Raw genomic sequence first — 13,033 nt, 5'->3', positions numbered from 1 at the left:
GCTTTTCCCTCAAATGTAAGCTGTGCACAACTATAACTATTTAAAGATATTCTAAATAACTATGTTTTCTCAAATTTAATTAGCTTGGGTAGGCTATAAAACTAAATTAGTCTTCATCAGAAATCTGAGAATGGTCAAATATCTATAAACATAGGAAGCTTAACATAGCTTCCAGAACTGAGACATGTTGTAAAGACAAATCCCCACTAGCAGAGTCCCCTGTTAGCAACATGTGAGAGCAAGTCTTCAGCCTTCTTGCCCAGAATCATATCTGACAGACCTTTGTAATGCAGAAATCTTGAAGGGCTGATAATTCTGGCTCAGCAAAAAATATCAGTCAACTATTCTAGTGTAGGTTGATGTCTATGTGCAGGTGAGGGCTGGCACTAGCTAAGTCAAGGTGATACATGATTGGACAGTAGAGAGTGGGGCGGGAACAAGGTTTTGGTAAGTTGGAAGAGAAGAAAACAAGAGATTCAAAAAGGAGCAACATAGAAGTAGACATAGATGTTTCTCTCAGCACATCTCTATATGGATAAAGTTATTATGAATATTTTATAAGGGATGGAATTATACAGGATCATCTGACTTATCTAGGTGAACAAATTACATCATACCAATTGGATCAGAGTATTTTTATGTGTTTGTTGATATGGCAACCTTAATTAAGTTCAAAGAGGGTGTCGTAGTGGGAAGAACAAAGCCTGCCTCAGAATTGGGATGTGTGTGTGTGTGTCTGTGTGTGTGTGTGCGTGCGCGCGCGCTCGCAAGGCATGGCAACAACCCGCCAAGGGAAAGTGAGTGAAAACAACACACTGGGGCAGTCATGGACCACCCAGGACAGAAGAAACTAGGGCGGCTTGCAGATCGTGTGACAGAGTAGCATCCGGTCCATACGTGCCATATGGCCTTAAGGGTGCCAGCACTACTGCTAAATCTAAGGTTACCTTTCTATTTTTTCTGCAACAGGACATGACATGGTCAAACCACCCATCAACTCACTAGAGCTATAAGTTAGCATTTCAACAGATATCAGTAATTAAACTCAGGGTCCAAAGCGGGGGGCAGAGAAGGGATGAGGGAGACATGTTGGAGGTACATGAGTAGGAGGGAGGGAGGGAAGAATCAAGGATTTCTCAGGAGAGGGAAAGTGGGAGGAAGTAGTTACAGCACAAATAATCAAGGTGTATTGTTTCTTGTATGAAAAAAATAAATAAGAGTCTATTTCTTTAAATGTTTAACAAATGGCCCATTAGGCCTTTGTCATCCTAACAATTTCTTTTCAAGGGAGAATAAGCTATTCTTCACTGCTACCAAATGAGTGCATTCACAGTATAGCCATCGTGCCCTAGAAATGTCTGCTTATCATACGCTGAGCTCTGCTCTTCAGATGGTTTTCTGTGCACATCATCGTCTACTGGGGGTTGCGGGTTATCTAGAATTAGTACATATATTCACAGAAACTCCTTCTTAATTTAGTTTTTAGCTGACAAGTTTTTTTAATACACAAAAGAAATACACATTAATGAGGATAAGAATGTCTACTTCTGACACCTCATACTAAAAAAATATCCAAACACTGAAAGAGACCACACACTAGTGAATGAAAGAGCAAAGGCTATTATATTAATACTATTATTTGCTAATCACTGCTGTTTTTTAAATGGAGTCCATCCATTTCTAATTACATTGGCACAGAGGTAGCTGGATGTATTTAAATGGCCTTTATGCGTAGCACAGCATGTGGTAAATACCATTTGCTTCTGATAATTAAATCGGGGAGAGAAAAGGATAAAAATTCTGGTGTGTGTGATTAATCTTACTTCAATTAAAAAAAAAAAAAAAAAAAACCTATGTACAAGCTCGGCCACTGGGGGAAGATGGGCCCAAATAGGAGGCCTAGAAAGACACACTTCAAAAACAGCCAAGACCCAAAGAGAGGCACAAGAAGCAAAAGACGGAAACGACCATCCCGTTAGCCAAAACCGTTCATTCAAAACAGCTACAATGTAGGCATATTTTTCCTTGTCAGTGTTCTATAATAATCTCTCTGAGGAGAGAAGACCTTCAAAATTAATTGATGTCTGTAACAAGAATGTGAATAAGCATGCACCTTAGCAGGGAACACTGCATGCTGACGCGAGCCTCCCACGCAGGTGTCCGGGGTCAGAATTAATCTAGCAGATGTACCAGGGCTGAGTTCCATGAATTACAAATAGGTTAGTCAGCTCGGCTCCTCAGAACCGCGGATCGAAAGCTGCAAGATCCCTCTGTCTTTTAAGCCCATGGCTGCCTACATGGGTATAGGCATCAAGACCTTTGAGCACATAACTGCCCCGGCACTCCCATCTGAAGGTGAGGATTTGATGAAGAAAAGCGGGCGAGCTAGAGATGCCCCTCAGCCCTGTCCAGATGGCAGGCCCTGCCACAGCATGCTCCAACCTGCTCCTGCTTTGAAAGGGCAAGAGAGAGAGAACAATGTGCAAATTGCTTTGTTGCCCTGCTGTTATTTTGACACAAATCCTCCAGGGCTAAGGCCAGTCCCAGTGAAAAGAACTGATCTCTGAGACACGGAGGCAAGCTTGGAGCTACCTGTTTGGAGGAACACAGGTCAGGACGTGGTTGGATGGCTGGAAGCAGGTTAGACGAAATTGAGATTAAGGAACGCTGTAGAGCACAAATGGCTGCACAGCTACCTCAGAGGGGGGACTTCATGACACAGGAATGTCCCTTGGTGGCAAGAGCAACCTTTCACCTGGAAGACTGTATTCTCAGAGTTATTAGTAAAAGAAACTAGTCAAAGATGTACATAGAGCAATGCGTTTCCTCCCCAAAAACGAGGGGCGCGCTCTGCCCGCAGTTTCCTGAAACCGTGACAGAAATTCTGTGATCACCCCTTACCTTGCTTTTTCAGCTCTTAGGTAACAGAATAACCCCACCAAAGAGGTGTCAAAGGTGACAGAGAAAACTAACACAGAGGTTGAATAACGTGACTGAAGTCAGTCACAGCAAGTCAGGGTCAGAGCCAAGACAGCAAATTTAGTGTTTCCAATTAACGGCCTCTGTGTACAGTGGAGGCACACTGATGGCTCGGCTGCAAATGTCACTTAATGTTTTCATTAGTGAGATCCCAGGAGGAAACGAAGCAGCACTTACCTTTGACAATCTGCTTTGCACAGGCGTTGTAGACCTGCTCCTGGGTTGTGTTTGGCGGCAGCACTCTGTCAAAGACGTACGGCTTCCCTTGCTGAAAGCAGATGAAAGAAGAGGTGGAGAAAACACATTAGGGGTTTGGGCCTTAAAAGCACTAATATTAGTAGTTAAGCCACAGGCGACTGAATCGCCAGCCCAGTCTTAAAGCCAGCCCTTCCCCTCACCACAGAACCTTTACAGCACCAGCCACAAGTACACCGCATGCCTGGATGTTAGATGTCAAGGGCCTTGAAAGCACAGGTCTCTAAATTCTGTCCACTTCTCTGGATAAAAAGGTAGACAAGGCCTTCCTTTGAATATATTTATTGAGAATTTACTCTGGACTTGTTGCAGATTTGTGAATAGTCCTATCAAGTGGAGTGGATGGCGAATAGGCAAGAATGTTGACACTGGAAAACAAAAGGTGACTAGGTATGGAGTAAGGTGACAGATGACAGAGCTGACCTCAAGTAAGGAAGGCTTGGCCAGATACGTGTCAGTTCAGAGGATCATGAAAAGTTCAGAAAGATGGGTATCAGGACAGGATGAGTAGACAGCAAAGGGTTCTAGCGTATTACGGAAAAAAAAGAGGGTACCACAAGCCCAGGGACAGCAAGAAAATCCGGAGCCAGTTCTTGTCGGTAGGTACTGCTGGCCAAATAAGTAACCAAATCAAAGCTGCCTGTGTTGTGTTTACCGGAGAGAGGACATGACCAGATTTAAGACACTGTTCTCAGGAGACACACAGCACTGCTATTGTCTTACAGTTCCCTGTCCTACAGAAGCAATGTCTAAACTGGACTGAAGCTTCCAAAACAAAGGAGCCCTTCTATGCAACCAAACAAGAAGTTCGAGGAAGAATGGCCGTCTAGGCGTTTGTCTGGAATTCTGCTCCATATGGAATAATCAGAGAACCTCTGGTGTCAGGGGAAGGGAGGAGCCCTACCCCAGCACCAGATAAATTCCACCACCTATCATTCACTCGCTGTTCCACAAGGACCAGTGGGCATCTCAGTGCCAGGCACAGCATCGAACACTGGGAGAGACTGGGTAAGACACGGGTCCAAACTGAATTTTTCTCTGCCAACAGTGCCCAGGCAAATCAGTACAGCCTTTCACAGCCTGGCTCACAAATCCAAAAGGAGAGAGAGAAGGGCTAAAACCACACCTCCTAAGAGTCAGGGACAGACTGACTGCTCAAAGGGACAGCTGCCTGCCAGAGCTCCAAGAGAAGAAGGGCTCCGTCCTGTAAACTTCCTACAAGGAAACCCAGGCTGTCCAGTAGGCTAACTGGTCACTCAAAACAGAGGTGAAATCCCGGCCTTAGGCCTTATGTTTGACCCTTAGTCTCTGAAACCAAAATTGACCTAGCCAGGTAAACAAGTTATGTCTACTTTTACCTTAGAAAAATGGAGAATTTTTAGAAAACATTGAAAAGAGGGGAGGGGACGAGGTGAGCTTCATTTCCAGATGCAGACCTGCAGCCATCTGGGTGGAAAGGGTCACGTTCTCACGTTTCAGTCAGCTTTGTACCAATTTTGCACTACGGTTAATGAACCTGGTTTTTATTTGGTTGAGTAACCAAAAACTATTCCCCACCAAACTACTCAACTATCTTACTAGCTTATCCATTTTCACATTCAACCTATATCAGAGGCTGGGGGATTCAGTTTGGTTAACAGTGAGACACTCACAGTTGTCTGAAACTCCAGCTTCCTGGGATCCAAGACCCTCCTCTGACTTCTTTAGGGACCAGTGTTCATGTACACAAAGCCACACACATACACAAACTCATAAATACAATTTAAAATAATTTTAAAGAACTTTTTTTACAAAACTCAGTCAATACCAGGTGAGAATACAATAAAATTAAACATTACAGAGGATGAGGGCATATCTGAGTGGCAGAGATCTTGCCTGACCTACATGAGGCCCTGGGGTCCGACTCATGCACTGAAAACATAAAGAATAAACATTTACAGAATTTGCCCAAGTCATCCACGGAACCCTCTAGAAACTTAAAACAAATTTACTATTTCTCCAAACTTAGAGGTAACACCCGTGTAACTGTGTTGCCCGCGGCACGATCCTGCCTTCAGTTTTAGAGAAAATATATTTAATGCAGCAGGGAAATGACCGGCTGAGTGATGGTGTACAGTTTGGACAGTCAGAATGCCCTAAATTTGCCTTCCAGTTTAAATGCTGGCTGTAATTCAGTATACTTTTCTTTAAGAGAGATGGGAAACAAGAATTCATTAGTCCCCTTTAAAAATACTATCAATTTTCAGTTGACAAACAGCATGACACTTCTAAATGACCTAAAGTTAAAACCCCCAAGGAAATTGCCTGCAAGATTTTGTGACTGGGTTGACGCTGAGGAAGAAGAAGCACTTGCCCCTTCTCTCCTTTTCTCTCACTTCAACACACACACACACACACACACACACACACACACATACATTTTACTACTAAAAATATCTTACAAATTCTTATCAAAATAGGAACAGAGACCCTTACCCAGAATCCCCAAGGAGACAAGAGTCTGTTTCTGGTGCTGCAATGGCTGAGGATTCTGTAGGTGGGCAACGATCCCACCTGCTCAACCATTTGCAGTTAGAGGACAAAATTCAAGCAACATTGCTGTGTTGGTGCTGGACACTGGCACTTGGCTGGAATGGAATCAGCACCCACCACCAACCTCTGAAGACTCATTTCCCTCCAGGTGTCCTCTCAGCACATGGCCACTCCATCCTCTCTGACCACACATGCCAGAGTCCTCTGCTGGTATCTCTTTCAGGCAGAAACAGTCAAGAACTGGCCTAGACCCAAGCTTCGTTGTACACTTGGCTTTTAGAACATTTAAGTGGTTATTTCAGCCTTCATCTAACACTGAGGTTCAGGAGATCCACCTACTAAAGAGTTCCACCGCTATGGGTGACCCTGAGCCACCCAAACTTCACTAGCCAAAAAAAAAAAAAAAAAAAAAAACAAAAAAAAACATTGTGTTCTCCATATCTGAGTGTTCCAGCAATCACCCAGATATTCACACTGAACACCTAAGGCTCAGTGTATACCAATAGTTATCAACTCGTAGTATTGATACCACACATATCTATACCACACAATTCTCTCCATCAATCTTTTACACAAAACAGGCAAAGCCCCTAGACAGCCACCTTGCTGTTCTTCATCCCTAATAATTCATTTCTATCGTTGGCCAGAGTGAGTATTCCAAAAATAAGATGATGTCACTTCCCCACTTGATACTCTCTTGTGGCTCCTGTTCCGTCTTTGCCCAGGGCTGCCTGAACCCTCCCCTCTCCTGCAGTGTGGTCCAGTGGAAGCTCCTGCACCCTATTCTTTCTGTTCTCAACGCCTTTGTTACCAACCTCTCTCGCCCTCAGAGTTCTCTGAGCTCAAACCTGCATTTGGCTACCACTTATGAACTGCTGTCTTAATTTGCTTTTATGTCATCGTAATAAAACATTATGAAGGAAAACAACTTGTGAGGGGAGGTTTATTACATCTTATAGGTTAGAGGTCATCATCAAGGGGAGCTAGGGTAGGAGCTCAAGGCAGGAACTGATGCAGAGGCCAAGGAGAACACTGCTCACTGGCTTGTTCCCTGTGGCTTGCTCAGCCTGCTTCCTCCAGGAACCCCTGCCCAGGGGTAGCACTGTCCATGGTAGTTGGGTTCTCCTACATGGATCCTCATTTAAAAAAAAAAAAAAGAGCTCCAAAGACTTGCTCACGGGCCAATCTGACGGAAGCATATACTCACTTGAGGTTCCCTCATCTAGATGACTCTAGTTTGAGTCAAATTGACAAAAGTCAGCACATTGTTCACCTCTCACATTCTTCATCCTTCAGGGCTTCCATGATTCTAATTAAAGCAACCCCACCTCACACTGACACAGCTATCACCTAAAGACTTGGTTTGCTTCATGACAAGGAGTGTAACAGCTATTTCCAACCAGCCAAAGGGTCCATTGCAATGAGAGTATTTATCCCACTGGAATGGTCTTTGCAAATCCTCAGCAGACAGGCAAACCCACTGAACCTCATGCGAGGGATGTGGATGACACACTCTGCACTCATTACCAATAAGGAAGCTTGCCACCATTGCCATGAATCCTCTATGCACTGCGGGCTGATTGCACGGGATCAGAATACTAAAATGAATGACCTACCGGGATCACATACAAAAAAATAACAGCAGATGGTCCTTACACTTCTCTAGTTAAAATTAAAAACAAAAATCCTCTCAAGTTGTTGAGAGCAAAATGTCTGCGAACCATATGGCCTGTCTATTAATACATTGACCTGTTACCCAAGAACTGCTCCCCGCCTGCAGGCAGCTCAGCTATGAAAGACAAAGGAAAGATGATGTTCAGAAGATGAGTACCAAGTATAAGGCACATAAAATTAACTGTTCTTATAAATACATTATTAAGAAATCCAAAAACAATCTTAAAGACTGTACAAGAGTTGTGACCAAAGTTGACCACAATTTGAATATTTTTCCCCATCTTCATTAAGATGGACAGAAAGGCTACCATTTCGACTAGATAGTTGCTGGTTGCTGAGAGCAGTCATTAGTCATTGGTGCTTGGATAGCTTCATTCCCAAAAGTGCAGGAAGAGAGTCTAGGAGAAGATGAATTCTTTCAACCTCAACTGACCTACTCCATGCTGACCATCAGAGCCAATGGACCCCACCCATTTATGTTCCATCTCACTCTTCATGAGGACTTTAATAGACTTTGATTTTCCGGTGTTCTTCCTTAAATGGTGCTATCTTCCTAAGAGATTTACATATATTTTTGAAAAGCAGGAGAATTCAAACAGTGTGCTCTGAGATTGATGGGAAAGACTGAAGTAACTTGATCAGTGTGGTAGCAAAGACCAAAGGGCAATTCAATGTTAGGCCTGGGCACTGCCTGACCTGGAGGCATAGGAAAAGACTTGAGATCTTGGAAGAAGTCAGAGACAGCAAGAAAACAGGTAGCATGCTTATGGCAAGCACTCTCACCAACAGGGAAAAGAAAGACACACAGACACACACACACACACAGAGAGAGAGAGAGAGAGAGAGAGCGCACTTGACCAAAGGCAAAGGAAAAGACAGATATAGGCTTCATATGAGATGGTGAGAAAAAAGTTTTTAAAATTCTGGAATTGTTCAGCACCCCAAGTGACACCTCAGCACTAGAAGTGACATTAGGAGACGAAGCTTGGTAGACAGCAGTGCACGCCTGGGGTCTGAATGCCACACCGACACCTACAACACTGAAATCTCTGCTTTGGATCACTCACACTCTACAAATCAAGGAGACAAGGGGCATGAGTTTCTGGTCCTTTTTTAAAAGCATTCCTTGTTCTGTTCCCAGTCAGCTGTAGATCATTTCTGCGTACACACAACCAGTTCAGCCAACGAACACAGAGCCTCTGCTGTAGGAGCTGCAGTCCAGCCGCACACGTGCAGTAGCCTTCGATCTGCTCACACTTACAACGCCCATCTCCGTGAGCCTGCACACAACTCGGCCAGCAACGTCCTTCAGAAGGAAGTGTGCAGTATCAACTTTAAGGCCGCCTCCCTGGAACATGAAGCTTGACACTATTTCCAGAAGAAGACAAAGTCTTCTAAGCCTAAGACAGCTCTGCCTCACTTTGGAAGCTAGTGTCCACCCTCCAAAGCACTTTCTTCCTGTGGGAAACAAATGGAAGGATGGCTGTACTTGTTTCTGAAAGCTGTATGAGTTTGTTTTTCATTGAAAGACTCTAAAGAAACCCACAATCAGGACACAGTAGTGTGCACAAGGAGAAATTAAACTACGAAGGGTTTTCATAACAGTCTGAAAGGATGTTTCCAAAATATTAGCTGAAAAGCCCAAGTTCTTGGGCTAGCACTAATGCTCACTTTTTACCAACACGCATATAGTACCCAGAAGCTTGAGGGGCTGTTAAAATGTAACTGGTACACAACAAACTTCATCCCTCTGTGCAATCAGTGCAGGGAACATTCAAGTCCTGCAAAGCCAACAGAAGCCACGATTCGGGCTCCTGTGAGGATCAAATACAACCATGCGAATAAAGAATCTACCATAGTGCCTGGTGCTGTAGAAGATGTTCGAGAGGAGAGCGGAAGTATTCTCTGTTGCAAGACTTGAGGCCTGGTGATTAGCTTATACCAAAAACGTGAACTGCACCAAACTTCCCAAGCCATAAGACTACAGGGGAGAGACACAGAAAAGCGAAACTTTCAGTGCACCTGCTCAGAACCTGGCACCCTGCTGCCCTCATGATATCCAAATGTGGAATCGCATCATGGTCTCCTCCAAGCCCAAAGGCCTGAGACTCCAGAGCTCAACTCCTAAGAATAAGGAGGGGGCACAGACACAAAACAGTGGCTTTTTTCCAAGAATGATTGTTTACATTATTTCAGAATAATCAGTGGCATGTTCAGTCACAAAGCCCATGCAGGAAAGATAAGGAACTGGGTCTGATTTGGGCACTCACAGACTCGATCACTTTACTATTAGTACTGAGCTTCAGGGCCTTCGAGAAACATAAGTGAAACACCCGCAGCCAACGTGAAGCAGAGTTCCGGGAACCTGACTCACCTCCCAGTCTTTCCAGACTGACCTGACCTGCCAGCTCCTAACAAACAGGCCAGAAGGGCTGTCTAGGTCTCTGACCTAGCAGTCCTCAGCCAATGGCAGATAAAACCTGGGGGGTAAGTACGTTTGTTGTTTGGGCCAGGGCTGGTGTGGAGGGTCACTGGGTCACTGGGTCACTGGGTAGGTATTCCAGGTGGTCCCTGGAGTTCCATTTGCTCATGGTAGCAACTCCAGAGAGGCAACAGCAGGCCTTTCTTTGCCCGGGCCTCACTTCCCTCTTCAGGGTTTCTCGGTCTCACCTCTCAAAGCACTTTACTATAGTCTCAATCTATGCTTCTAGAGAACCCCAAATAAGGTAAAAACCCCAGATGCTTTACTCCCTTTTGCCTTTTACTTTACACTTGCCCTGGGTTCGAGGGGAGTTCAGACGGGTGAAATCACTGCCAAACAAGTGGCCATTACCCAGCGTGCACAGGCAAGGCGAGGAGGTGCGGGGGTCCGGGGGGAATGGAACCTCAAATCATTGTTAAAATTCATTGAGCTCATCCAGGGCAATGGCAGGTGGCTGTTGTGCTAGCAAGGTAAGAGGCTGGAGCGAGATCACCTCACCCCAAGATCCAGGGCCAGCCTCGGAACACTGCAAGACCTTGTATCAAGGGAAAAATAATCGACCAGTTTTGCCCTAGACCCTGGGGTAGGGGAGTGACTTTTCCTTCATACCGGTGCTGGCCACCTGCCAAGCTGGAGACATGTAGGGCCACACTTGCCAAGAAGGTCACTAAGCCCTGATTCGTACAAAAGTGCCCTACTAGCTGCTAAGGGTCCAGGACTAACATGGTACCTGGGTACCAAGGTGCTAGAACTAGGTACTAGGACCTCATTCTATGATGTAGGGTCGGAGACATGAGCTGTATCTCTCCTTTGAGTCATTCTCCCACTCCTAGATTTTAATGGTCCTAGATGCTCCCTTTCTTCCTCCACCCATTTATCTCTCTCTTTAATTTTTGTTTACCCTCTGGCTTGTCTGGAAGTTGCCAGGTCATCCCCAAGGCGGGGGGGGGGGGGGGGGAGGGACGGGACTCGGCACATTAGGGCAAACTCCCGTACCTAGTAGTGACCACCAGCTCAGCCCACCCTTGTCATGCCCTCCCCAGGGCCCAGCAGCCTGTAGCTGCCTAACGAGGGGACTAAAGACCAGGCTGTCTTCGCCCCAACTGCACGCTCTCACGTCCCTGCTTGCACTGGGATGATGCTCTGAATGGGGCCAGAAACACTAAGTAAGCCACACAGCATCCATAGTGCTGCCCCTCCCCACACTGGCTCTCTGCCCTCGGGATGGTAGCTGGTGCCCACGCTGGCTGAAGCCAAGGCTGCTCCCAGGAGAGTCAATAACGAAGCAGACGTCCACAAAGCAGTGCCCGGCCCCCAGTGGAGTTGCCAAGGCAATGCCAACCGCTTCACAGATTGCAAAGGAACAAAAGCAGCACAGAAGACTGAATCTTGTGAGCCTTCCTCCTGCAGGAAACCAGGCTGCAGTTCTCTCCCTCCTGCCAAACTCCCTGCTGCGTGGACACAGGCACTGTCAAGATCACAGACGGCTACAAAAAAAAAAAAAAAAAAGTATTCTGGAAGGCACAGTGCCAGAGTGATAATAAAGAAATTCAGAACTATCGCCTGGCTCCGGAGAAAGGAGACAGAAGGATAGCTTCTTTAAGGAGAAGAATGAAAACTGGTTCCGTGACATGGTGATTTTTCCGCTTCCAATCAAAGCAAAATGCACTCCTTCCTCTCCCAGCTGCCAGGATGTAGAAGGGAGCAGGGGAGGTCGGAATGGCTGGTCCTTCCCCCAAAGCCTGCCCCTCTCATTCTAGTGAGCCAAGACACCCTCCTGTATCATCCATCTTCTTCCTCCCTGAAGATGGAGGATCCCTGGAGCTCTCACACACTAACCGGAACAGGAAGCAGGAGTCTCTGATGCTCTCCTGAGTGGCTTCTGCCTCAGGCACATGCAGTCCCAGAGAAGGCACGCTGTAGGCTTCAAGGGTTCGCTGAGTACTTGGGGAAGAGAACAGAAGCCTCTACTATGGTGACCTCAGTGATCTGCTACTAAGTCAAGTCTGAGAAAAAGAATAAAATTTTCCTCAGAAAGGAGGCGAAAAAAATATTTTTTTTCACTAAATATAAAATGGAGAAACTATCTTTGCTGGATTCACAATAACTGGAAATGTCTACCTTCCTTTGGGGGTGTGATGGTCTAGCAGCAAATGCCAGGAACAGCAACACATACTCAGTCAAGCCTCCTCCCTCCCAGGTAAGCTGAGGCCTGTGGGAGCACACACACCAAAGCCACATGGCTACACATGTGACGTTGGTTGATATGAGAGCTTGTGCCCAGACCATCACCTGACTAGCTCAGTAAGTCACACTGCAGGTAACCAGAGAGAAGCAGACTCTTCTTTACTCATTTTCTCACTGATGGGAGACAGACAGCTCACATAGTAGTCATTACCCAGCACGGTGGATGACAATTTTACAGTCATGGTATATTCAGGCGCCTTGCCTCTGGGTACATTTCAGAGCTATGGGGCGAAAATGTCAGCCTCCCTTTCTTTGAAAGGGAAATAGCTTTCAAGGACTGTGGAAGGTGGTGACGTGAGCTTAGATGAGCAGCAGAATTCTGGTCCCACACCAAGACTCCCACCCGTAAGACCATCCAAGAGGCACTTTGTCGATGTTCCTCCAGGAGCACATATATTCCTCAGCTATGGATTTACTATGAATTTCGCAAGTTTGACCGAATCTGTGACTTTATACAACTTAGCCGTGTTTTCTAGGCCTCCTCCTCTATTGAAAATGAGAGGTGCAATCCCTCTGGCTTTAACATGCTATAATAAAAGGGCTCAGAATGCAATAGCTTGCTCTTCCCTGCTAAGATAACCTCATAAATTACAGAAAGAAGCCTCCCATGAAGATAATACTAAACTAAAACCAGCAAAACTTAGTAGGCTTGGGCAGCTCTGTCTCGATGGCTAAGGGTATGCGCGCGCACACTGTATGTAAGATGGAAGGGCTGAGTGTGAACACTGTGAAGCTTAGACATGCTAGTCCAATGAGATGGCATCATCAGTCAGGACACAGATGGGACATTTGGTCCCCAGTGCAACGGCACAATGCCCAATGAACAGATAGAGTGCTTAAAGCCCCCTCCCTGCAGAAATCTCT

At 45.7% G+C, this 13,033-nt stretch overlaps 1 protein-coding gene across 1 annotated transcript in view; it reads right to left on the bottom strand.

The window, feature by feature from the left end:
- Positions 1-13,033, bottom strand: part of KIF5C (kinesin family member 5C) — a gene marked incomplete at its 3' end in the record, with an annotated part of 134,739 nt that overhangs the window by 84,715 nt on the left and 36,991 nt on the right. Inside the window, exon 2 of the mRNA XM_080927207.1 lies at positions 3,157-3,247. Within this exon, the coding sequence (XP_080783333.1) occupies positions 3,157-3,247 (91 nt within the window). The remainder of the gene's footprint in view (positions 1-3,156; positions 3,248-13,033) is intronic.

Source organism: Micromys minutus, assembly GCF_963924665.1.
Source record: "Micromys minutus genome assembly, chromosome: 13".
Lineage (NCBI taxonomy): Eukaryota > Metazoa > Chordata > Mammalia > Rodentia > Muridae > Micromys > Micromys minutus.
This window is presented reverse-complemented; position numbering and strand designations above follow the sequence as displayed.